Source organism: Phaseolus vulgaris, chromosome 10 (genome assembly GCF_051622355.1).
Source record: "Phaseolus vulgaris cultivar YP4 chromosome 10, ASM5162235v1, whole genome shotgun sequence".
NCBI lineage: Eukaryota > Viridiplantae > Streptophyta > Magnoliopsida > Fabales > Fabaceae > Phaseolus > Phaseolus vulgaris.
The window spans coordinates 6,934,733-6,962,660 of NC_143507.1; the positions used below are offsets into that span (position 1 = coordinate 6,934,733).

The 27,928-nt window shown below is 28.4% G+C and overlaps 3 protein-coding genes across 6 annotated transcripts; all 3 read left to right on the plus strand.

Annotated features, from left to right (window-relative positions):
• The first annotated feature begins 546 nt into the window (after nt 1–546).
• LOC150024187 (protein yippee-like At4g27745) lies at nt 547–1,518 on the plus strand. Its single transcript, XM_090296355.1, has 2 exons — nt 547–679; nt 1,075–1,518. The coding sequence occupies exons 1-2, from the start codon at nt 584–586 to the stop codon at nt 1,297–1,299; spliced, it is 321 nt and encodes a 106-aa protein (XP_090152481.1). The 5' UTR covers nt 547–583; the 3' UTR covers nt 1,300–1,518.
• Nucleotides 552–11,763, plus strand: LOC137812656 (transthyretin-like protein). Of its 4 annotated transcripts, none has more exons than XM_068614791.2 (6): nt 552–679; nt 7,161–7,473; nt 8,589–8,646; nt 9,032–9,133; nt 9,557–9,707; nt 11,063–11,763. In XM_068614791.2, exons 2-6 carry the CDS (start codon nt 7,244–7,246, stop codon nt 11,518–11,520), a joined length of 999 nt encoding a protein of 332 aa, XP_068470892.2. In that variant the 5' UTR covers nt 552–679; nt 7,161–7,243; the 3' UTR covers nt 11,521–11,763. The 4 variants fall into 4 exon arrangements, with proteins under 4 accessions (XP_068470892.2, XP_068470902.2, XP_090152479.1 ...); XM_068614801.2 differs by having other exon boundaries at nt 11,066–11,763; XM_090296353.1 differs by lacking the exon at nt 552–679 and adding an exon at nt 6,187–6,216.
• Nucleotides 11,764–15,771: 4,008 nt separating this feature from the next.
• LOC137819595 (Heavy metal transport/detoxification superfamily protein) lies at nt 15,772–27,369 on the plus strand. The gene is made up of 4 exons (XM_068623491.2): nt 15,772–15,931; nt 16,734–16,915; nt 25,953–26,040; nt 26,789–27,369. The coding sequence occupies exons 1-4, from the start codon at nt 15,814–15,816 to the stop codon at nt 27,157–27,159; spliced, it is 759 nt and encodes a 252-aa protein (XP_068479592.2). The 5' UTR covers nt 15,772–15,813; the 3' UTR covers nt 27,160–27,369.
• Nucleotides 27,370–27,928: the final 559 nt, after the last annotated feature.

The window sequence follows — 27,928 nt, forward strand, 5'->3', positions numbered from 1 at the left end:
TATGAGGTGAGATGTGTATCATTTATATACAATTTTTAGTCGATGTAGGATTTCCAACACACTCTCTCACGCCGAGAGTGACAGCTCGTGCGTGAGATAACATATTATAGTAGGTGGTCCAATAACGGCTCAATAGCGGGTGCACGATAGATCCAACAAACACTTAGAATAGACTTTAAATAACTCTGATATCATATTATGAAGTGGACTTTAAACCTAACTCAATCGCATCAAATCGGCTCACAGGGTGAGGTTTACACCCACTTATATATATTCTCTAGTCGACGTGGGATCTCCAACAATATATCTATTAGTTTTCTTTTAAAAAGTTAACAAAAAAAGTAAAAGTATATTTGAATAAAAGAATAAGTGGTGTGATGAGAATGGACGATGATGGTTTGTTGATTGCGTAAAAGCGCGTTGTGGTGCGGTGCAGGCAATCCAGATTCTATCCTTTGGTCCAAACACGGTGTTGACCACATCACAATAATGTTTACCCAGTCCTCTTTTCTCTTCGTATATAAGCCATTGGGTTGTGTTGAAGAAAACTCACAGCAAGATCTTCTTCATTTCATTCACTTCAATGGAGATTCCTGGTGATCTACCTGCAACTTACAAGTGCAGAAACTGCCAAATTCCTATTGCTTATCGTACTGAACTTCTTTCCAAAAGCTATATGGTAATATTGTTCTTCAAACTCAATGTTTTATTTTTTACTTTTCTTCATCACTCTCTTTCTGACTTTGGATATGGTTATAGTTATAGATGATTATTTGTAGATGAAAAAAAAACAAACAACCTTAAACTAAGCACTTTCTCTTTCTTTTTTTCTTTACCAAAATTGCGGAGTAGTTCTATTTTGTTTTCTTCATTCTTTTTTTCATACCTTTCACAAATTACAAAGGCTGAGATCAAAATTGGTATGCAAGTTGAACTTAGATTTTAGATAAAAACATGAGATTTTTCACCTTTTTGTAACTATTGGTTGAATTCTATTCTTAAAATGAATCAAATGATGGTACATTTATGAAAGAGGAGATAATGTTTGAAGGGTTCTTCCCTTTGGGTATTCAGGCAAAAACAGGGCAAGCCTTTCTGTTCTCTGATGCCAGGAACATTGTGTTTGGGCAAAAGGAAGAGAAAACTCTGATAACTGGTGTTTACACCATTGCTGCCATCTTTTGCACCAACTGTGGTGAAGAGTTAGGTTGGAAGTACCTTCAAGCTTCTGAGGCAAGACAGAAGTTCAAGGAAGGCAAATTTATAATTGAACGATCAAAGATTTCCAAACACTTCTAGCTTCTATCTTTCAATCATCTTTTAAATAAACACTTTTAAGAAACACAACAAACTTTAAGACCATGTTAGTGGAAGATCAAAGCTGGTTTGGTTATCATGAAAAAATTGTTTATGTCAGTTTCATGAATAGTAAACTTTTTTCTCTCATATGTGAAGAGAAGAAAAATTATGTTCCTAAGAGATGAAAAAACTACTTTATCCTTTGGATTTTATGTGCAATTAGTACTTGTTGAATAGCTGTTTAGAAATCACACTCATCTATACTGATATATAATTTATTTGGGTTATATCATAATTGGTTAAATTAATTTAAATTAAAAAAAGATAAAAATGATTTAAGAGTAAAATAGTACATTTGAAAAGGATTATTTCTCTTTTTGTTTTCCTTTAGAATCAAATATTTTTATCTATTTAATTTCACTCTAATAAAAAAATTGCTCTATTATTTTATTTCCCTTTTTTTTATCAAACAAAGGCTAAGTTCCTCACTAGAATTTGTGTCTTCTAAACAAAAGGAATCATACTACCCAATATCTTTCATCACTCTTTACATAAATAAAATGCACACTTCAATTGCACTTGGAAGAATAAAATTATAATAACTAAAAGCTTCAATTTTACCTTTGATTTTAGACATGGTTCTAAAGTAAGGGAGAAGATATATATTTCCCTATATGACTCTAAAATGTAGTACAAATGGTTACTTAGTGTCAAATAACATTTCCTTTTCAAAATAAATAATATTACAAGTTAATACACAATTTTATATTTTCCCAAGTTAAAATAAAATAATATTTCCATAAATGTTAATATTAAATATTTTAAGGAGATGTGGAAAATGAATATAAACTTACATAGACTACCATAAATATTTTAATATGCAAAACTTTTTCAATTTGTCCAAGGAAAGGTGAAACAAGTGTTGAAGTCACATACAACCATGACATTAGTGACAATATAACATTTTTCAACAAATAAAAGTGGATTTTTGCATGAACACCATTTATTTCACCTATATAAGTAATATCTAGAATTCCTCTTAATCTAGTAAAAATATATGGGTCAATACGCTTGATTAAGTATATAAAAATAAATTGACTTTTGAATTCTTACATTCTAATTTTATTTTAACTTGTACGTTCTTTCACAATATATCACATAATCTAAAAAAAATCTTCAATTATTTTAATTATTTGATGAACATTTAAAATTTTAGTTCTCCAAAAAGATATGTTATGCTTAATATATCTTATTACATGCAAACTCATTTTTTTATCATCCAATAAGCATGTTAATTAAATAAATTTTATTTTATATCTCATTGTCCCACATAGCAACCTAATCAACATAGCTCATTAATAGTGATGCATCTATTGGTCTCTCTTGAGTTTATATTTTCATGCACCACTCCTTATAGACGTGCATCTTTTACGCGCACATTAGCATCATCTCACATCACATCAGAGGACTCACCAGGTTGATTAAGTTCAAAATATTTGAAAACTTGAAGATATTTTTATGATAAGAAAAACCTTTTGTATTGTGTGCTACACATTTATTTATTCAACAAGTGTGAATCATAGATATAGAAATTTTTTTTATTCAACTCTAAGTAGCATGAATCGTTACACCTTAACATTATATCTTTATTATTGATGCTTAACATGAAAGCTTTTTATAAAAAAAAAAATCATTACAGCTTTAACAAATCTTTAAGAGTTTTCAAAAATATTTTGAAAAGACTTTATGAATAATTTAATTGATTATCTCTTTTAATAATCAACTATCAGGAAAACCAATTATGGTTTGACCAGCATTTATGCTTTCAAAATCTTTAAATTCGCTAATAATTGATTATGTATTGGAATAATCAATTAGGTTTTAGCTTGTTTGCATTTTGTAAATATTTGTTTATGTGTTGTTTGTTGATTAATATTTTAGATAACCGATTTTGATTTTAGTTTGATCAAAATATTTTTAATTGGCTTGTGGTGATAACCAATTAAATTTTAATATAATTGATTATCCTTTATTTTTGCTTGCACATATAATCGATTAGGTAAAGGAAATAAACAATTATATTGTGTCTCTGTTTCTAGAAATAATTTAAAACAACATAATTGATTAATACTTAACATAATTAATTAGGACATATTTGAAATAGTTTCTATACAATGAGTTCGAGATTTTCTTGGATCGCTATTGATTGCTTTCATAAATATTATTTATACACATACAAGAAATGCTTCAATAAGCTTTAATTGCTATAAAAGCTCATTCTTGCTAGAAGTTCTAAATTAAGGTTGTTTTGGTGAAGAATTTGCTTACTTACTTTTTGAATAAAATCTTAAGATTATTCACGAAAGCAAGTGATATATTTTCTACTTTATTGTTATTTATGTAATATATCTTCTTGGTGTATTGTTTGTAGACTGTATATGTATTTATTGGTAATTGTCTTAATTGTTGTTTAAGGGACTCTAGATGTATTATCTTGAGTGTGATTACATATTTTGCATGTATAATGTGGTTTTAATCTAGGTATTTCATGATATTGGAAACAATCACTCTAAGATTAGTTTGATTGATATTGGATGTATAATTGGTTGATTCAAACTAGTCTAAAAATCTCTTTTACAATCTCTCTCTCAAAGAAGAAAAAAAAAGGTTTCACAGTAAATGAGAAAATGTATTAAGGAAATGAATGATAAGAGCATTCCACCTTTGAATTCTAAATGATAGGTACTGGTCATCACTTGAATAAGCTATCCAAAATAAGAATCAATACAAGAGTAAAACACTATCAAAATTGTCTCGCAAAAATCAATTTGCATTTAATCATTAAGGTGTATTTACATGAGAGGCTTGACACCTTAAGCATGGTTTGGCCAAGAAAGAAAGAAGTTGGCTCAAGACACAAGAAAAGACATCCTAAGTATGATCATAAAAGCAATAATGACACTTTTGTATGAAAACAAGTATAATTAAGTCAATGGTTACACGTCTCACTACTCATATGTTTAATACAAAGTTAATTCCTTAATATTGATTATCACATAGACAAATCTTGATTTATGGAGGGGAATATGAGATGAGTCATGTGGGTATCCCTTGATTTGAGGAAGAAACATGTAAAGTAGCATAACCTTCACATGCGCTTGAAATTGATATGTGTAAGTAATTACAAAAGCACATGACCTTTAAAGTGATATATGAAATGTAGAATCCTAGAACTCTTCAATGGATATCTCATACATGCCTCTTAGGATTATAAAATATTGTTTGATTCCCTCATAATATTCTATAATCTAAAAGATTTACAAATTTATATGTCTCTTTATTTCTTCTTCCATCTCTTTTAGTTCTAGTGAATATTCATTAATATTTTCTTTTAATTTTTTTCTTTTCTAGTCATGTTATGTATTCATTCATGATCTTTATTATTGTTTTTTTTCTACAATCTCTCGTACAAATAGAAGTCGTAGGTCTCTAACACTCGCTAGGTTAAGAGACAACACACTTTGTTCTAGCTATATTTGTTCAAAGAAAAATAAAGTAATAAAATATAAAATAAAAATACATTTTGAATTGTGTAATCTGAAATACACTTTTAGATATTGTGATCTGTGTGAGACTTTCAAGTTATATATTTTCAACATAACATTTAATTCTAAAGTTTTTAGATTGATTGATTATTGATGCTATCCGAATTAAACAATTCAAAAATATTACGAATAAACTATTCTAGAATATACCTCACAAACTAAAAATAATAAAATAAAAGAAGAAACATACCTTAATAGAAAAGGTTAGTGGCACAAATAAGCGACAATGTTAACTACAACACAAAAACTCAAAATCGCGACAATAAAGTATGATGATTTGCAAATGTTTGGAGTGTATGGACATGTATGTAAACTATATATAAAAATAAAAACATTTTGAACTTTCACTACATCACTGAAGTATATGAAAAAAATATAAGAGTGAAGCCATTATCCATGGATTAAACCCACTAGTTTGTGTCGCATGCTTTGAGTTAACAAACACATATACAAATTTGTACAAAATTAAAGATTCCTACTTGAAACAATATCTAACTTAATCTTCAATATCCAACTCTAATGGACATAATTTGCTTTTCCTTCACCTTTATGCATATGTTGATTTATAAAGTCAAATTTAAGGTTCTTTTTACACCTAAACATTTATTGGACTTTCATGTAAAACCTCAGACAAAATCCTTACTAGTTGATATAGAAAGATTGAGAAATCTAAAGCAAATAGAAGGAAAGAAAGAACTTAAAAAAAGAATGAGAGAACTTCTTTATAGAAACTAAAGTGTTCCAATAAATGCCTATGTCATCATCAAAGTTGTATCTAGTAGCCATACACTTCTTCCATACATGGAGAAGAATGTGTCACTTCATGACAAACAAGAATTGTAATAAACTAGAAATACAAGAAAAACCAATAGAACAAAAGATATAGAAATTAAATATTTCATAAATCGATCATCTTTTACTTGCTAAAAATAACAAAAATAAACATTTAATCAATTATAAATAGTAAATAATTAATTATGTCAAGCATTCTAATAGTGGATATTTATGCATATTTAATCTATTATCAATATATATATATATATATATATATATATTAATCAATTAAATTTAACATTTTGGATTTGGTGGAAGAAATTTTGAAAGATTAAAAAATCTTTTTTTTTTAAAAATTCTCTATGTACCTCCATACCTTCTCCCTACACCTCCATATTTTTTTAATTCCATCCCTACCATTTTGAGTATATGTTTGGGTTTTTATTTTGGTGGAAAGTGTGATGGATTCTTCTTAATTGTCAAGTGGTATTGGTTGCCTGTAGTGACTGGTGGTTGGTGGTGAACATTGGTGGATGATGTAAGTTTACCATTCACTTTTCGTTCGTTTTTTTTTTTGTGTAAACCGGATTGTAAAATTCATAACACTCCCTTACTATAATATGTATTCTAGATTGTACAATCTAGAAACTATTTCTAAATCCATAATACATATTATAATAATTGGGTGTTACAAACTGTACATTCTAAAATATATTTCTAGATTCGAAAATACTTTTCAAATTTTGTAATCCATAATTTATTTTTAAAAAAATATTGTGAATTATAGAATCAGAAAAATATTCCTAGATTCGGAAATACCTTATAGATTCTATAATCTGTGAGCTCTAAATAGAAAAAAAAAATATTTTTTAAGATTAATTTTAAAATTCAAAATGTATTTTTTTAAAGATAAAGTAATTTTTTATACTCATCTATTAAGATTTAGAAGAAACTATGCATGGAGATGCACGAAGAAACAATTTTTTTAAAACTTGATTTAGAGAAATAAATACTTCTTTTAAGAATTTAACCAAAATTTTTATAATTTATTAAATATTAAACTTAAAAACAATAATTATTGGATACTCAAAGTAAAAATTAAATATATATTATAAATTTAAAATTTATTTAAACCATTTAATAAAAAATACAAAGATTAGATTCAATATCGGCAAAAACATATAAAGACTAAATTTCACATTCAACTTTAATAAAAAAAATGTCAATTCAAAAGATTTATAATATTAATAACTGTGACACAATAGAAAAAGGGATTAAACTTAAAACGTCAGAAACTAAATTAAGAAAAATAAAAGGAAAAAAGATAATTTTTAACGATAAAAAATTAAGAAAAATAAAAGGAAAAAAGATAATTTTTAACGATAAAAATCATCACATTAGAAAAAGAATTTGTGTCACTACCACTTTCCCCTTGTACTGGCCAAAAGAACATTTTTACGTGGCTTTTTGTTTGTGTCGCAGGAACAAGACTAAGTGCTGACACAGCCTCACAAACAAATCATAAAAACACTGTCCAATTCGAATTCGAAAAACACAAGCGAAGAATGGAGTTCAGTTTCGAGGAGAAAGACTTCGTATCGTGCTGTGGAAGCACCAAATTCGCCAAGGACATGGTTTTGGCCTCTCCTTTCAGTTCGTTGCAGCACGCTGTTTCTGTCGCGAGGGACGTTTGGTTCAACAGCGTTGATGTCAACGGTTGGCTTCAGGCCTTCTCTGCACACCCTCAGATCGGGCATACCCACTCTCCATCTGTTGCCTCTGAAGCCAGTGCTCAGTTCAGTACTTGATTTCATCACTTTTTTATCATCTGGGTCACTCTCCCTTTTGTGTTTGGTGTGGAAGATTTGAGTTTTGAGTGCAAAGGGTGTGTTTTTGTCTTTGTGGGTTGGGGGTTCTTTGGGTCTTTAGTTGGGATTTGTCAGTTCAAGTTCGGTAATTTTTCCCTTCCGATCATAAATTTAGCATGATTTTTGAAGTGGTTAATGTAAAAGTTAGAGAATTTTTAATACATGATAGTTGGGGGATATAGACTATTTACTCTCTTTTTTAATCACTTGGGTGGTTCTCTATTTTGTGTATTGATATTAAACTAAGAGTACATAGTCTATGAACTGACATGACAAAGATTTTACTTTATCATTCAGTTATAAATCATCATGTATGGTTAATTCTTGACTTTTTTGCTATCTTCAAAATTCCATACTTCTATGATTTCTGATTGATGGATATTGTGGAAATTCATACTTACCATATGAATTAAACTCATGAAACTAATGAATTAGGTATGATTGTGCTTTTCTCTTTGAGTGGCTGCATGTGTTCTAGGAAATGGATTCCCTGCAATCACGACTTCAGGTTGGAATGTTGGATGAATATTGGACAGCTCAATCCGAGATGCATATTTTAAGTCTGATCTACTGAGATAACATATGGGGCGACCAATGCTCATCCAAAAGTTGTAATTGTGTGATGGTGTGAATGTGCTAAATCCCTGACTACAGGAAATCTGGGTCTGGGATTTTAAGTTAGGTGTGGAGTTGTCAGTTCAGTTCAGTTATTCCAGCTATTCTGTTCCTGTTTGATTGCGTTCTGTTTTGTGTTTTGATATGAAACAAATGAATTAGAATCAAAAGGAAGTGTTTTCAACTTTTCATGGTGGGGCGTGAGTTTTTAAGTTAGTTATGGAGTTTGTGAGTTCAGTTATTCATTCCTCCAATTTTGTTTCTGTTTTTAACCATCTGGGTTGCTTTCTCTCCATTTTACAATGATGTGAGAAACATGAGTGAATGTTGTGATTGTGGCTTCAGCTGTGATTTATGCAAATGAAAAGGGTAAAGAAGTGTATCTCCTATTTGCTTGTTAGGAATAATAAGGAACTGTTTTTGGCAGGTGGAGTAAGGGAGAGCAATCAACTGCTTTATCTACTGCAACTGGTTCTAGCTTACAGGTTTGCTTGCTGCTGCTACTCAAAACATTCCTAATACTTTAGTGCTTTTTGTTGTACTACGAATTATATGGTTGGGAACCTGATTGATCTATGGGTCTGCTATCATAATACTGAACATACCATGTGTAAGATATTGAATTGAAAAGCACCTTCTGTCAAAGAGTTTTAATTTCTTAGCTGATATTTCACACGGTTAGCATTGTTCATTGTGGAACCTGCATCGTGGTTTACTATTGCTTTTATTATTATTGTGGTGGAAATTAGGTATTCATTAACAAACACTAGTCCATGTTTGTTGTGGTGGAAATTATTGTGGGGGACCTCAACTGAAATGTTAACTGTTGATAAATGAAAGTTAATTGTCTGCACATGGTCCATTTTTCAGGTACTATCTGAATGGAATGCTCGGTATAGGGAAAAGTTTGGGTTTGTTTTTCTCATTTGTGCATCTGGGAGAACCACTGATGAGATACTTGCTGAGCTGAAGGTAAATTTGAATATAAAGTTTAGTGTTGGCAATATTTACTTATTTAACTTCTATTCTTGATTAATGTCTATTTGGGTGAATTTTTGTTGATCTATTATGGTATGAACATAAATTTGTTTCTTATTGAAAGTATAAAACTATGGATTAATTACTTTTAGAACGCTGAGCTTGTATGTGTGCATGGTAGAGCTTGTGAGCTTCTTATTCAAAGGGTGGGGAACATTCCTTCGTTTGGGTTTTTCGCCTCCTTTGTTGTCTCTTATGTGCAAAATTCAATCACTGCACTTTCCTACATTGGTTAAGAATCCAAATTATTATGAAATTTTCACCAGCAAAAGAATTTGAGTGATAAAAGCAAATGTTGATATAAAACTTTTTATTTAAATTTAAGTTAATTTATTTTACACATTTTACACTGTGCAGAGGCGATATACAAACAGGCCAATTGTTGAATTTGAGATTGCAGCTCAGGAGCAAATGAAAATTACAGAACTACGCCTTGCAAAGCTCTTTTCGAGTAGAGAAGACATTTCTTCTAAAACTGGCAAGTATTCCACTGCTAAGAAGGCAGAAGGTATTTCCTATTTTATGTTTGGTTAGAGTTTAAGAATGCCTTTTGACATTCAAATCTGCTTAGAAAAGATATAACTTTCTGCTCAACTATTCAATTTGGTTTTGCTTATTGTCGTATTTATTAATTAAAATGTAGCATATCATCGACCTTTCATCACGAGTCATGACTTTTTGCTAGAAGTAGCATGATCAAATATTTTTGTTTTTCCCATTCTTTCAATATATTAAAGGTTGAGTTCTACTATATTCAAATCTGAGATACAAGTGATTTAATGTTAACTATTATCTCGTGTCAGAATCATGTGATTGTGACCTGTTATTAACTGCTATTTGAATGAAATAAAGGATAGGATAGAAGAGGTGATCTGCTTAAATCCAATTGTAAGTATGTAATAAATAATATGATACCGTGTTTTGCAAAAGTTTGAAATGTAATAGGTGTGTATTAGTGTTACTAATTCTCTGTGTAAGATTTATTTTCAAAGAAGGAAAACACAACTTGTATGTTTTTTATTATATCTGCTAAGCAGTGTTTGTTTAACCGCATTAGACCAATATAGTCTAACTTGATTGCATTTTTTTTGACCAGATTGAATTATCAGTTTGCTGCTACTTGATCTTCTGTTTTCTGAAATTAATTTCCCTTGAACTTCTTTCAAGTTGCTAATTTTGTGTATATATGAAAAACAATTTATAAAATTGTGTGTTTGGTGCTGATAAATAATAGGCAGACACCAATTGTGAAAATCCTGACTCATTTTATTTTCAAGTGGTGCATGTTATGTTCCATCATTTGAAGTGATCCCTAAACCATAAACCCTCATCTCATTTCCTTAATTTAAAGAAGTATGAAGAAGGAAGTCTGATTACATTTTATTTACTACATATACAGGAAATCATTGATTATTGCATGACCCAATTATTCTCTTCTTGTTAGTTGTAACTTCTCACTTCCTGCACCAAACTCTTCCTTGGGAAATTCAAAATGCATACACTGTGATTGGTTGCGAAAAAATTGTCGATTCTGTTTTTTTTCATGTAATGTATGTGTTGAAGGACAAAATCTGATTCTAATAAGATATTCCTATAATTATAAATATCCTGATTAAATAAGAGAGAAAACCCTATAACTATAGTAACTTTCACCTAAGATATTTCTTATATTTCTAGCTGTGATGCATGTGTTATCTGTGGATGGTGTTGGTTACTGAGTGCTTAATACAACCTTCCTCCTCCTCCTTTATTGTTTATAATATGTTGTGGTATGAATTTTCAAAACTCTCCAACTTCTACATCATGATATTTCCTTGTTTACAACAAGTTACCAATCTTGGTTTCTTATTCTCCCAATGCTAGAAGATCGTATTAGCATCATCAGTAGTCATGTGATTGCTGCTCCAGAGAGTTCATCAGGCAAACCAATTCACCATCCTGCAAGAACCCGCCCTCCCATTACCACTCATGTGTTGGATGTGTCGCGGGGCTCTCCGGCTGCTGGTATCGAGATACTTCTGGAGATGTGGAGGGGTGATCAGTCTCGGCCGACATTTGGGGCCACAGGTGGTGGCAGTTGGGTGTTTCAAGGGTCGTCGGCGACGGATCAAGACGGCCGGAGTGGTCAACTGCTGAGCATAGTTGACAATGTGAGTCCAGGAGTATACAGGATAAGTTTCAACACTGGAAAGTACATCCCAAATGGTTTCTTTCCTTATGTGTCTATATTGTTTGAAATCAAGGATTCACAAAAAATGGAACATTTTCATGTTCCTCTCCTTCTTTCTCCATTCTCATTCAGCACTTACCGTGGAAGCTAGGAATGTAGGAATAGTTGCCAAATGAATGCCACAAATTTTTTTTGTGGGGTTTCTAGAATGAATCTCTGAAGATTTGATGAAGTGAGCTTCATAGAACTTTGGTAAAAAAGGTACCAAATTTAGATAGGTAATAAGTTTAGTGTTGTTCAGTTAATGCATGTTATGTAAGTTCTTTTGAACTAATAATGGAGACTAGCAATATTTGAGACATGACTTCAATATTTAAATACCACTTTTTATTCAGTTCCATTCTAATGAAATTACATTTAAATTGTCTTCATAATTTGTAACTCAAAACAAGTTACAGTTAAATAAAAAAAATATTTATTTGAATAATTATTAATCACATGTATCTCTATTATTAGAACCAATAATTCATATTAGTGATTGACTAAAAATTATTCAAATCCTAAAGGTCTTAAAGTGAAGTAGTGTCAAATTTTATGTATCCATTAATAAAAAAAATTCCATAATTTTCTCTCATCCCATCAAATCTTCTACCAAACAACATAACACTAAATTAAAGTTTTGAATTCTTAATTAAGAAATTTTAATTGCATATATCAATTACTGCTTATTTTGTTTGGTCAAATTACTGCTTATTTAAATAGTTAATTATTCTTTAAAATAATTGTTTAATTTATTCCTGATAGATTCTTACATCAATAAAAAAAAATATTAGTTATGCGCTAACTCTGTTTTTAAATCATGCAAATGAATTTCTTTTTGACATTGAAAGATATTTAAAATTTTAAAAGAATAGGTTACAACTTTGCTTTTGAATGAAAATTATTAAGACTGTTTTTTAGAGAGAAAAAACACTTAAAAGAACATCATGGATAAGAATTTATGATAGAAAAGGCATTAACGAGCTATGTTGGAGAAGAATTTTTGAGAGAAAAGATATTAACAAGCTTTTTAGTAGAATTTTTCTTTGATTTTAGTCACATATCAAATGATATATATATATATATATATATATATATATATATATATATTTTAATTGACTGTTACACATTGGCTTCTGTATGTTGGTCTAATAAATTTCTATACCATGGTATTTTTATTTTGATAAATTCTCAAGAAATTACATATTCTTGAGTTTGTTGCATATGAAATGTGTATGTAACTTTGTTGATTTTAAAGAATAGTATAACAATCTATTTTAAATTGATTAAAATTAAAATTAAATATAAATTGAGAGATTAAATAAATATAAAAAAATATTTAAGTTCTTTGATCTTTATCTTTATTCTTTGAACTCTTTTATTTAATTATTTTTCATTTCGCAAAGGTCTTTGTATCAACTTCTTGTTAAATGTTTTAAGAAAAACTCGTTTGGGTATTTCAGACAACCATTAAGGTCAATGTTTGCCCGACTCTTATATGACCGTATTTGATTTTTTTTTAGTCATTATGACATGGGTCACAATAATGTGTTTAAACATTTTCCAATATGCATTAATAAGTACTTTTGGATTTTGGGGAGGTAGTTGCTTACCCTTTCGATTTCACTAGTAGAAAATTTGCAGAAGAGTTTATTTCCTCTTTTAACATATGTTATGATAGTATAAGCGGATTTATCATGACCGAAGCTTACGACCTAGCTAAAAAGTTGATATGAAACCAAGTACCAATAAAGAGGATTTCACTTTAGTGAGTTTAATGAACTCGACACACTCATTTTTCTCCTTAAACATGACCCCAAGTATCCCAAAAGTTGGGCCTTCTTAAAGGCCTTTCAAATACTTTGTAACTACCTCCAAAAATCTCCTACCATAAACAAGTTCATGTATTTTTTACTTTGAAGTCGGCTAGGTATGTTTGAATAATGTCCAACATGGTTGCCTACTTTCCATTTATACTTCTTCCTTCAAGAACTTTAAAAATCGATTTTTCAAACTCAAGAGTTCTCATGACTTTAGAAAAAAAATATTTTTCTATCCTAACCACACTCTTTGGTTCTCTTGTATTGGTAAATACTTGACAAGTTTAAATCAAAGGTCCAATACCTTCTTAATGCTAAGGAAATGATAGATATTGAAATCCTAAAATGTTTTTGATGGAAAATTTGTTGATGACTAAATGATTTATTTTATGTTTTATGTATTGATAACTAAGTTAATAAATCTGTTGTGATTGATTTGCACAATTTTGTATGACTTTCTAATGTTTTGATCTCAAATTTTGTTCATCCTTATTTGTACAACTTTTTTAAATTTGTGTGATAGACATTCTATGCAGGAAATTGAGAGAGTTATTTTCTCACATATTGGAGAAAGTTTATTTTACATCTAGAATATACATACATATTTGGATATTGAAAGTCTTAAACTTACATTATTCATAATTTTGCAATTATTTTGTAACCAAAATCTTAGATTAGACTATGTGTTAATATTTGATAGGATATACTTACTACAAATCTTTCGTAAAACATTAATTAAGATTTCATGTTTTATATCCATTTAATACTTAATTCTATCTATTAATTAATGTTTTATGTTATATATCCATTTGATATTTAGCTCAATGTATTAATTAATATTTCAGTTTATATATCACTTAGCTCTATGCATTAATCTACAATTAAATAAATGGATTATGAATTTTTATATTTATATGCATAGGACTTATTTAAGAAATTGATTTGGATATAATTATCTTGTATTTTACAGTTTACTTTTGTTATTTGGAATTTATAGTGATTATACTTAGTTTAGGTTAACTAAACCTGAATAGATATTTCTGTTTCTAGATGAATTTAAATATATTATTTTGAAATACTTGTATATCCTCTCTTAAATAATACATGAGTACGCATATTATAACTATTTTTTCTCTCTAGAGTTCTTTTTATTTATAAAAGATATTGAACAAAATTAATTAGTTCTACCTCTTTATACACTACAAAAAAAATCATGAAATAAAAACCAATTTTTAGAGACCAAAATAATTAGTTGTAATAGTAACTAAATTAAAGATCATTTTAGAAACTAAAAAAAATGGTTTCTAAATTAGTTTGTATTATTTTTAAATATTTTCTAAATTGGTATCTAATTAGCCACCAAAGTTTTAACTACCAATTATTTAGTTTCTAAATTTGGTAGTAAAAACTTTGGTTGCTAATTATATACCAAAATTTAGAAACTATTTAAGAATAATAGAAACTAATTTATAAACCAAAACTTTTTACTTTCTAAAATGGTCTCTAATTTAGTTACTATTACAACTAATTATTTTGGTCTTTAAAAATTGATTTCTATTTCATGATTTTCTTATATTGATATATTAGTATAATTTGCATTTATATAACAAAGTAAAAACTTTTTCATTTATTATTCTTAAGAATGATTTATATTTGGCTAAGAGAAAGTCACACACGAATGAAGAAGGTATATATATATATATAATTTATTGACCATCAAATTTTAAAAAGAAACCATGAAATCACCATGGCGACTATGATCTATAGGGTAAAACATTCATAAGAACAAACTATAAAATTAATTATTGTCGATTTTATTGAAGTATTAAAAGGATGATGGGACAATTATTTAATTACAGAATTTATTTTTAATTTTGAGTAACACACAAACACACAATTGATGAATTTTTTTATCATATTCTAAAATTATTTCTAGTATCAAGGATAATTATATATATATATATATATATATAAAATTAAAAAAATAGTGTAAGTATAAGAATGACGTAAAAAAGTGAAGAGTTAATTAGATTGTAAAAATAATATATTTACGAAATTTATTGAAGTACACCCACTTATTTTCTTTTAAATGAGTACTATTAAGAAGTTATATTAGAATATATTAAAAAACTTGTTAATATATAAATATTTAATTGTTTTTCTAAAAGTAAATTAACAAATTATATTCGAGTGTATTTTAAAATCAAGTAGTTACATTTTGTCACTGTATATACTTTCTAAGAAAATCAATAGATGTAATGTGTCTACATCCAATTAGCTTATTTTTTTAATATAAAGTGTATTTTTTCTTAAGCTAACAATATAATTGGTATTTTTTTGATAATATTTATACAACTATTTCAACAATTCCTCAACTACTGAAACTTTCAATATTCTCAACTAACACTGCCAAATTGGGTGAAACCATGTTACAAGTTTCAAGAAATTGGTGAGCTACCATAAGCTAAACCAGCAAAGAAATTTTGTTAAGAAAACTTGTGGCTTTAAATTTGAATATGTAACATTGAATTGTTCTTGATCCACTTTTTTTCTTAGGGTTTCTTTCATTCTCTTCACAGAAGAAAATGGCAAAAGAAGAAAAGAAGAAAGAAGAGCTTGAAGTGATCACTGCAATTTACAAAGTTAATCTTCATTGCAAGGAATGTGGAAATAAGATCAAGAAGCATCTCATGATCACCCAAGGTAATAATAATTAACATGTTTTAACTACACACTAATTTTGTTTAAGTTTAAATTAATTTAGTTTCATGAGTTTTTATAATTGTCTAATATTTTACTCTTTTTTCCTTTTTAATTTGTCTCTATAGTCTTTTTAGAAATTTAAAAACATTATATCTTTTCATGGTTTTCTATTCTACCATTTTTGTCACTTGTTTACATTACTTAAAATTCATCATTCCCATCTCACAATAATTACAATTTAAGGTTTTTTTTTAATACAAATTAATAACAACAATCTTACTAAAATAACTTTTTTAACAAAGTTTTACAGAAATAACTTCACTCACTCAATGTAAATGCAAATGTTAATGTAATGTATTTGGAGAAAATTAGAAAATTAATTTTGTTCTTTAACTTTAAAATTACAATTGAATAAACTGAAACGGAATTTTAAAAAAAAAAAGACCCTATAAAGAGATTGAAAGAGATATTCTTGCAAAATCTCCTAATTCCCTACTTTTTACTTTATAAAGATAGTATTAAATGAATAAATGCATTTAATTTCTCAAAAATATTGAACAAAATTAAAGTATAATGAATTTCCACTAGAAGAGAAGAAAAATGAATTTATTTTGTAAATTCAAATTATATTTTATATATACTGAATAAAATTTAAAAGAGCTTTTTTACAAATTCACTCTTACTAAAACTATTGCATTAATGAAATGAGAGATAATAACAAAATTCAAATTCACTTTTCTTCAAATTATTGCATTAATTATATGAGAAATAATAATTTAATTTCATGGTAATTATTGAACAGGGGTGCAGAGTGTGGAAATAGAAATTGAGAAAGGAGAAGTTAGAGCAAAAGGGAAAATAGAGCCTTTGAAAATATTGAAACTTATAGAGAAGAAAAGCAAGAAAAAGGTTGAATTAATATCACCAAAAGTTAAACCTAAGGAGATCACTACTATGGATAAAAAGCCAAAGGAAATCAAAGATGTAAGTTATTCTTTCTTTTATCATGTGCAAACAATTTTTTTATTTCATTATACATAAATTAATAAATTTAAAATTGAATAAACATTGACTAAAAGAAAAATAAACATTTAATAAAATAAGAAGTTTTTTTCTTTCCATAAAACTTAAATACTAGTGTTGTTGGCATTTATTTTTAAGAGTTAGAGTTTTACCTTAATAATAATAATATGTATAGTGAATAATCTTATTAAATATCATCACATATTATTGAGATAAAAAAATATATTTAATTTAAAATAAAATATCAACAATATTCACATTGTTTCATGTAAGTATTTTTTTGTTTTCTTCTCCTGTTTCGTTGTTGAGAGGAGCATTTCTTTCTAGCTTTTGCTTTCTGCACCTCTCATTTTTTGACCTATCACCCTCTTAATTGGGTGAAATAACCCAATTGTCCTTATGGGTTTTTTACATTTTTCTCTTTCTCCTTCCTTGCTCTGCTTCACTATTCACTACTGTATGCGTTCTCCGTCTGCATCTTTCTCACTGTATCACACAACTATTGTTGTTATCATTGTTGTGTTCTTGCACCATTATCGTCGTAGAAGAAGAGATGGAGAACATTGGAAAGGAAGAAGATCAGAGAGAACATTGTTCTAATTTTTTTTTTTCAAAATGAGTAATCTAAAAGTTATTTTAAAAAAAATGGTTATTTTGAAAATTATGAATGTGCATGAAGAAAAAGCAGCAATTTATCCGGTACTATATATTTTACATATGCACTTAACATAAGTTTTTAAACTCAACTTTGTCCTTGTCACATATATTTACCTACGGATATTCGCATATGGAAGTATCAACTTTGTCTGTGGATATTGGTATCCAAAAATGTCATGTTTGCCTACGAATATTGTCATCCGAAATTGTACTTTTTAACTATTATCTGGAAGGTACCATCATGCTTCTGGATATACATATTCGAAAGCCAATCATCCTCAGCTTTTTTTTTTTTGCAGTGTGATGATTTTGGTACAGCCGGACATAAGCATCCGGTATAGTCTTGGATATGCACATCCGGAATAGAAAAAACACTTCTAGATATAGATATCTTATCTAGAAGTTACAAATTTTGCGAAAACTTATTGCACTGCGTATCAGTTCCCGCAACCACAACTCTTCTCCTCCTCTGTGAACGACAACTCTTCTTCTCTTCTGTTAACGACGACTCTTCTCCTCCTCTCTGTTGTCATACCTTAGGAACTCAATGGTGTGTATGGGATGTCATCGTGTCTTAACTAATCAGTGAATGTTGGATACACAAGATTGCGTGTAGGGAATGCATTGTTATAGTAAAAGCCTAACTTTTATTTCATTGAGGATATAGACATTTCACATAGTTCATTAAAGAAACAAATAATATTTCACATAGTACTATTGGGTAGATCAAAAATATATGTTTTGAATCTGCCAGAAAAAGCCTTTCTTTATTGATTGTTGTTTATCATTGGGCTTTGAGCCCATTATTAAGCAAATACGTAAAATAACATAAGAAATTTTGTTATATTATTACAATTGCAAAATAAATTTAAAATAATACTAGAATTTTTTATTTTCAATTACGCTTAATTCTTTCATTTTTTTAATAATTTGATGAAAAAGAAATTTATAACACAAAAGTTAATTTTTCAAAGTTGTTGTACTATACATATGCGTGCAGGGGTGTTGGCTTAAATTAATTTAATCAACTTGGAATATAAATTAATTAGGTCCAACCTAAACCAAATAAATCGAATTGTAATTTGTTAGGTATTAGGTTGGTGGTTTGCAAACGAGATTTTTCCTTTTTAATAGAACCTTCCACACACTATTTTCCCAACTAGCATAAAAAGTTGTTCACGGTGAGAATTCGACTTCGAAAAAATGGAATTCTTATTTGGTATCTATATTGTAGTAATTTTTATATTGAGGAAAGTGTCAAAGATTCTGATTTTGAGATTTTTATGGCATTGCAAATCTAGGTTGTACTTGTTTGTACTCGTATGTAATGGTTAATTTCACGTGCTTAGATGTTCTTTCTTCGGTTTGGAACTTAATTTTGTATGAAAATTTTAGTCATTATTTTTTTTTGGCAAAGTGTCCTCGGTTCCTCCCCCTTAGTCTCCAGGCTCAAGGCTATGCCTCGAAGAGCCTCAAAGTTGTATGGGGTCCTCAGATCGTGAATTTTTCTTTGATGGGGATAAGTTGATGTTTTCGTTTTATTGGACTGAGAACCCCATCTATTACCATAGTTGATTGAGGTATATGAAGATCTCAAGAGACAGTACGATTTTTGAGGTATTGGATAAGTTGTCGTGAAGATTACCCACCTGAAAGATCCTTGCCATTTACCTTTCCTCCAATGATGGGTTGACCTTATCGATATGAATAGTTTTTTTTTCTCTTAAACTTTTATGATCTGCCTTAACTTTGCTTAATGCTTCGTTGAATTTTAGGTGTTCTAGATAACACTACCTCAAATTCAAGCAGGTCATTCGACAATTGCACCAACAATGCTACAAGATTGGCAAAAAGTGCCAAAAGAAGCTAGACCATCCCTAACATTAGGACTTGTGCTTGTCATTAACTTTATTCCTCCCTAGCTGATAAAGAAAAACATAAGAGGAAGGACAAGTCTTCTAGGAAACACTCTTCCTCTCCCAAAAGGTCTCAACCATCATCATGCCAGGACTAGTGTGGTCATGCCTCTACTTAGTGGTGACTTGTAGTTTGTTAAGGGACTTGACATTTCCCTTACTACAGTTGAGAAGGAGGTTGTGAACTCGGTTGTTGTGCTAAAGTCAATAGTGACTTGCATGGAGCTCCAAAGTTGGACCCTTGTACTAACTCAAGTCATAAGAACCAAAGTGTCCAAATGTCTGATATAGAAATGAAGAAATTACAAGAATAGTTGGTGAAGTTCACCAACTCTTTGAAGGTTGCCCAAAAAGCGCTTGTTCGTAAAGCTTCCTAATCCATTTCCTTTTTTATTTGGGAGGGATCAATGTGAATCTTGCTAAGACAACCTGGTTGTTAGGAGGGATCACATTGAAACTTCATCGGTCAAAATGTATATATCATAATCAACACATAAGGAAGATAATGTATTTATGATCCATTGTGCCTCGTTAAAACCTTTTCGACAAAAAACTTTTCGCTTCTCATCCTTAAAACGGATTTCTTTGGTGGAACTTTCTCGGTGTTACCTTCAAATTGTATTTTCTTGATGCTCGAACCTTGAAAGCTTCTTTTCTTATCCGAAATTTATCCCTTGCTGATTAAATCTAAGTTGGTCGTGAGACTCTCATTATTGATGTTCATGTCAAACAATTGTCTTCTTAGTAAAGGTTCTCCTACATCCATTGATATCATTGCATTTGTTCCATACGTTATGTATGAAGTCTCTTGCGTTGTCAATTGGGTTATGCACCGGTATTCTAATAGGACCTTGAGTAGCTCTTCTATCCAATTACCCTTTAGCCACACCTAGTCGTTTTTTCAACTCATTCAAAATGACTTTGTTGGCAGTCTCAGCTTGTCCATTCGTTTGATTGTGCTCAATTGAAATCGTGATATGACGAATACCGAGATCTTCACAAAAACTAATTATTCCTTGGTTAATAAACTATCAATCGTTATTCAAGATAATGGTATGTGGGATGTCATATCGACATAAAATGTTGTGTCATACGAAATGTTGGACGTTCTTGATCGAGGTAGTGGCAAGTGATTTAACTTCGATTTATTTTATGAAGTAGTTTATGACTATCAACAAAAATTTGCACTATCTTTTACCAGAATGAAAAGGTTCCACGATATCGATCCCTCACATAGGAAATGATCAATGGGAGCTAATATGGTGTAACTCCTCAAGCTTGGAATGTAACATGTTCCTATACTCTTGACACTTCATGCATTTTCTTACATATTCTGCACAATTACGTTGAAGTGTCAGCCAATAGTATTCAACTCTAAGAACTCATGCCAACATGGTTCATGCTTTTGAATGGAATCTACAGACTCCTCGATGGAGCTGCTCTAGAATGTAGGCAATTGGGTCTATGGATATGCACTTCATATATGCCTCTTCCTTGACTTGTTGCTGCACTGGTGTCATGGTGATCTCTTTTAAAGGATTGTGTTTGTTTGTCTCATGTTTAAAAGGGTGGCAGGATACCAAGACACTCTGATGCTTAAGTTAGTTGAGTATATTTATGAGTAGTAAATGCGAGTGAATTTAATGTTTATTTGTTTTGGACTAACCTGTCCTACACTAACCTATATAGGATTTGAATTCAACTTATGTGCGGATGAGCCTCAATCAATACAAACAAGATTGTTAATCTTGTATTACCAATAATACGAATAATTAAATATGTTTAATTGAAGATTATTGATATTCTTAATTAAATATTATATTAATTTCTCACATAATATTTTCAACAATGTTTCTAAAATCTTTTCAACCTTACAATATGTAGATTTCTCTTATCAAATTGCAATCAGTCATAGTCATATATAGGACACAACTAATAAAATTAATTAGTTAAAATTTTTGTGTGAAAATTTTCACACCCAAATTTTTTTCATTTTTCATTGGAAAATTTATATATATATATATATATATATATATTAACATTATAATTCGGTCAATCACAATCATGGAAGAAAAAAAGTTTTTTCTTCATTTTTTATACATGCAAGGTTTGTGGGTTTAAAAATGACTAGATTGTGGACCCAAAAAAGAATTGAAGAAAACAAATAATAATTATTTACGTTTTGAAAACTCCATGTTTAGGGTGCTCAAAGGTGTTTGAAGGATGTGGATGCAAATAGAGAGTGAGATAAATAAATAAATATTCCAAAGTCAATAGGTAGAATTAACTTATTTTAAATAGGTTGTGACTCTCGTATTTAAATTTTTAAAAATATTTTGAATTGTTTTTAACATTAAATTAAAAATGATAAAATTGTGAAAATATTAAATAGATTTTAGTTCCTCTTTTTTATTTGTTTAATGTAAAATAATATTAGAAAACAAAAATTAAATAGTTGTTGTAGAAAATTAACAGTTTATATACCTGAAATGGAAGAAATAGTTATACTTAAATGATAATATTTTAACCCATTGTACTGTTATAAATAATCAATTGAATTAAATTTCATAATAAATTTTCCTATCCAACTTAAACATCACATTCTAAAATTACACCGTTAGGATATAATCTATTAAAAACATTATCTATACAACAAGTCATTCGACAAATCACACAAAGAGAGAATATATTTTATCTAATGATTTGGAATGTTTTATGTGTTATGTAATTAATTAAATACAATTAACTATGTTGTTTTATATTTAAAAATTAAAAATACTTGTTAAATAGAGATTGATAGAGACATAAAATAGATAGGAATTCAGGACTATCTAATATATATATATATATATATATATATATATATAATTTGTCATATTTATCATAAAAATATTATTATTTATCATATCGTTATTATTTTATTATTCTTATTATTATTACTAGAATTATAATAATAATCACCATTAATTTATTTTTTATGGTTGTTATTTGAGCTTTTGGTCTCATTTTATTTGACCTATTTTCTAAATTAGCTACAAGTTTTTGGTTTGATCTAGTTTTATTCAAGGACCGTCAGTAAAAAAATGTTATTAAATAATAATTAATTTAAATTATAAATAGTTGATTGTATATTAATTAGTAAAATTATTATTATTACTATTATCAATTTGTTCTTTACTACAATTATTATCACGTTGATTATCTGCACTTTCACTTTTCATTATATGATCCTTTCGTGTTTCTTTATTCTTTTATGAAAACAAATTCTAAAGTTCTATCTAAATATCTACTAGTCCAACCTATAATTATTTTATCTAACTATCTACTCGTCTAACCTATAATATTATGTAAAAATAAAGAGATTAGACAAAAAAAAAAAGACAATGATACTCTTCCTATGATTAAATGCTTAAGTAGACTAATAATTTTACATATATTATTTTATTTTAAATATTTTTTTATGAAGTCTTAGCTTTTTAAAAAATTATTTATTTTAAAAGTTCAAAGATTTATTTTAATTTATTTTTAATTATACGTGTAACACCCTATTTCACTAAAATAACATATACATATTATCATAATTTTTTCTATATGCAGTTTCTTATACAAATCCTTATGTACAAAAATATATATAGATGTACTAAGTACAATCATAATTTTCATGTAGATATCAAACAAATAAAGTAAAGATAATAATATACAAATCATTTTTTAAATATTTTTTATGAGCACAAATCAAATCATATATATATATATATATATAAACAATTCTAGAATCCAAACTTTCATTCAATTAATTAATCATAAATCAACGTAAACTCGGTTTTTTTATCAGCAACACAAACTCAGTATCTAAAGGATATTCAAGAAAGAATATTATTGACACTTAATAATTATAAATTATGTTTTACTACTTTCATATGTTATTTTAAGTTTAAAAAATCCAAAATATAAACACATACACGTTATTTAGATTTCAATCAAGTTATCATATATCTGTTATATGATATGTTCCTCTAATTAATACTCTTAAATGCAAGGTCAATAAATAATTCACACATATATGTATAATTATAACCAAAAATACTCATGAATATCACCAACCATATCACTATTAGGTGCATATCGCTTGAGCGACATCTACTCTATAAAAGAGAGAATTGATGCGATCTGACTCTCGCTAGAACACTCTTTTATCATTTGAGTCACCATCCTTCTCTCGTATTGATCAAATGTTTTAAAACGTATCAATTTCATCATATAAAACTTGCTTGAGTGAAATTAAATAAAAGAAGAGAAAAAATTGGTTTATGATTGAATTTCTAATTTCAGCAAGAATTTCTAGTTGAACAAGAATATATCAAAGAAAAAAAAATCTCTCTACCTATCTTCATTTGAGTGAAAATGATAAAAGAAATAAATATATTTACCTTATTTTTGCTTAAGTGATAATGTCTCACTTTAATGAATATATAAAAAATGAGCATTATGCAACAACTAAAAATGAATTCAAAACTCTTCCAAAACTTTTTTTATTAGTTTAAATATTCTTAGTAGTTCATAATACATAAATGTGATCGTATATTGTCCAAATTTCATGTTCCAAACATTTGAACTAAAATGACTATTCAAAGCTCAATATCCAATTCAATAAAATCCAATTATCTTTAAACACAACTAAATTGATCACAACTAAAATTATTTGTCCTATGTTAGGGTAGTTCACTGCACTTACTTTATAATAACCTGATGCATAACCTGCCTTCAATTTTTCACCACCTATGTCTTAATCTATGTGATATGGACCATTAATAAAGTTGTGATATCTCATTTTTGTAATAGGTTCATGTACTTAATAATATGACTATTTGGATTATAATACCAACTTAGGTATTCTCCTCATAACCTCTATAGGCCATAATACTATCTCAAGTACCCACACACAACCATAATAGCTCCACAATATCATACATATATTCACATACAATATATAACCGTATGTATATCATACAATTACATGTAACTTGCATCTCATCATCATCATCACCATCACACACACACACACTCACACACATATATGTATATTTATAGCCAAAATACTCATGAATATCACCAAACAACCATACCACCATTAGGTGCACATCGTCTGAGTGACCTTGTTTCCTCACTTGAGCAATCTTGTTTTCTCGCTTGAGCGACCTTGCTTTCTTCACTTGAGCGACCTTGCTTTCTTCGCTTGAGCGACATCAACTATATAAAAGAGAGAATTGATGCAACCAGTTTATTGCTAGAACACCCTTTTATCACTTGAGCCACCACCCTTCTCTCGTATTGTTCAAGTATCACATTGAAACTTGAGTGAGGAGCATTGTTTAATCCAACAAGTTTCAAACACATCATTCACCACTGTTACCTCAACGTTTGAGAAACCACTTTGTCCCTTGAGTGTTGGATTGGAAGTCATAGAGGAGAAAGAATTTTCACAATATCTTTCGCACTCAAGCTTCAAGTTATACCTTAAACGACATGTACTCTTGCTTTAGCATCGATGATGGTGTTTGAATGATCTTGAGCAATGGATGCAATGATTACTTATCACTTGAGTGATATTTCAACACTCTAAGTGATAAACATCCATATTACTATAACCCAACAATATGTTTTAACACTCCAAAACACTAATTTTACATTCAATAAGCGTATCACTTTAGCTCAAAATAATTATCTCAAACTCTAAATGTAACTTAACATAAGTTAATTCAAACGTCATCATCATTCCTAAATAATTACCACATCAATAAAACTTCATCTCAACTAACAACATCAACACGGTCTAAAGTATTTAAATCAATTTGAATGAAGTAGATGTAAAAATTGATTCACCTTATGGAGGTAGTGTGTTTTTTAAGTCAAACAACTCCATTATCCAACAATTTCCTTATAGATAGATAGAAATTCAACTATCACAATAATCAATAATCCCTCCTTAATCAAACCAACATTAATTTTAGGTTCCTAATCCCACATAAAAGAAAAAAAAAAAAGAAGATTGAATCAATTAAAAAACTGAAAACTTACTCTAATCAAAATTTCAATCAATTTATCTTTATATGTTCTATGAAGAGAATGAATGACTTATCTACTTAAAATTTGAGAGAATATAGAAAAAATATTGTTTTTTAGAGATAAAATTTCTAATAAAATAAATAATAAAAATGTTACAACTTATTGATTTAAAATTACACTACTTATACCATCTAATTGAATTCTTTTAAAGTATTAGTAGAAGTTAGTCAGAGAAAAGTTGTCATTAATAAAAAGAATGGCAAAACACAAATTACTATTCAATTCATTATGTAAATATTTTTGGAAACTACTTGGCAACTACATTAATTAATTGATTATGTTTCATGTGTGGTTTCAAGCCAATTATCCGCATCATCGTGGTGAAGGTTCACATGCATTGTGACAAATGTGAAGCTGACCTAAAAACTAGGTTAATAAAGCACAAAGGTACATACATCCACAACTCCTACTGATGAACTGATATTGTTATAATATATATATATATATATATATATATATAACATTTTGAATAAATCATATAATCACACACTACTAAAAATTTATTAAATAAAAACTAATTTTAATTATAAAAATAATTAGTTATTATATTATCTAAATTAGATATTGTTTTAAAGACTAAAAACATTATTGATATCTAAATTATTCTAAAGTTGATAGTTAAAACTTTCACTACAAGAAAATCATGAAATAGAAACCAATTTTTAGAAACCAAAATAATTAATAGCAATAATAACTAAATTAGAGACCATTTTAGAAACTAATAAAAATTTTGGTTTCTAAATTAGTTTTTAGTTAAAACTTTGGTTGCTAATTAGATACCAATTTAGAAACTATTTAACATTAATAGAAATTAATTTAGAAACCAATTTTTTTTTTAGTTTCTAAAATGGTCTCTAATTTAGTTACTATTGCAACTAATTATTTTGGTCTCTAAAAATTGGTTTCTATTTCATGATTTTCTTGTAGTGTTTGGTAACTAATTATATACTAATTTAAAAATTATTTATCAATAATAGAAATTAATTTAGACACCAATAATTTTGTAGTTTTTAAAATAATATTTAATTTAGTTAAAATAACAATTAATTATTTTTGTTTTCTAAAATTAGTTTCTGTTTAATGATTTTTTTTTTATACAAACTAAAGTTTAAGGTTTTTGATTTGATGAATGAAGGTATTTTCGATGTGAAAACGGATCAGAAAGCAGAAAGTGTAACAGTGGAAGGCACCATTGAAGTGGAGAAATTGATATCATTTTTGAGAAAAAGGGTGCACAAGAATGTGGAGATTGTTTCCATAAAAGAGGTGAAAAAGGAAGAGAAGAAGGGCAAAGAAGAAGGGAAATCTTCAGAAACAACTAAAGAGAAGGATAAAGGTGAATCAACCAAGAAAAAAGGTGGTGAAACAACCAAAATAATAGAGGCTCGTGAAGAACACCAAAAAGAAGAGGTTAAGATTAAGGACAATGTTCCTTACATCATTCACTATGTCTATGCACCACAACTTTTCAGTGATGAGAATCCAAATTCATGTTCTATTTTATAATTGGAGTAAGACTATATACAAACACAAAAATGAATAAACGATTTAGTTTTCTTTTATGTATTTTCAGTGTAATTAATTTTCTATCATTAATCAATAGAAATTTGTTGTAATCTATTTTTCAAGATAATTATTATAAAAATAATAAAAATTACTGTACATAATTAACAAAACACAATATTTATTCATAATTCATATATGATCGTTGATGAAGAATATATAATTCTAAACAGTTTCTTTGTATTTAGAGATTAAACATCAATTAAGATTAGATAATTAAATATGATATATGTTGGGTATGAAGTCAGAATCAATTAGGTTGAGCTGACTAGACACATCATGTTTAGTGAGTGAGCTTAATCATTGTATTTCATTTATAATTTCTATTTAAAAAGATCATTGTACTTGTCATTGGTGTGCAATAGGACAGAAATGAAAACTTAATAGTTGTTCGTGTAAGTGTAGGTTGCATATGAAGACCGAACCACGTTAAATCTTATGTCGTCTACAATTGATTCGTGATTATGTGTGTTGGTTCCGTGTGCGTTTTTGCCATCAAGATGTGAATACTAAATATAATTTGGTTTTATGTGAAAAATTCTCTCATAGTTTTGGTTGATTACTTCTTTTATATTTAAAAGTTTCAAATTAGTTGAGAAATGAAACTACTGATTATTTATATACATATTAATGTATCAATAGATGTCTTTTGAAAAAATATTAACGATTCACTTTAAAATAGATTATAATTAAATACAATGATTAACCATAA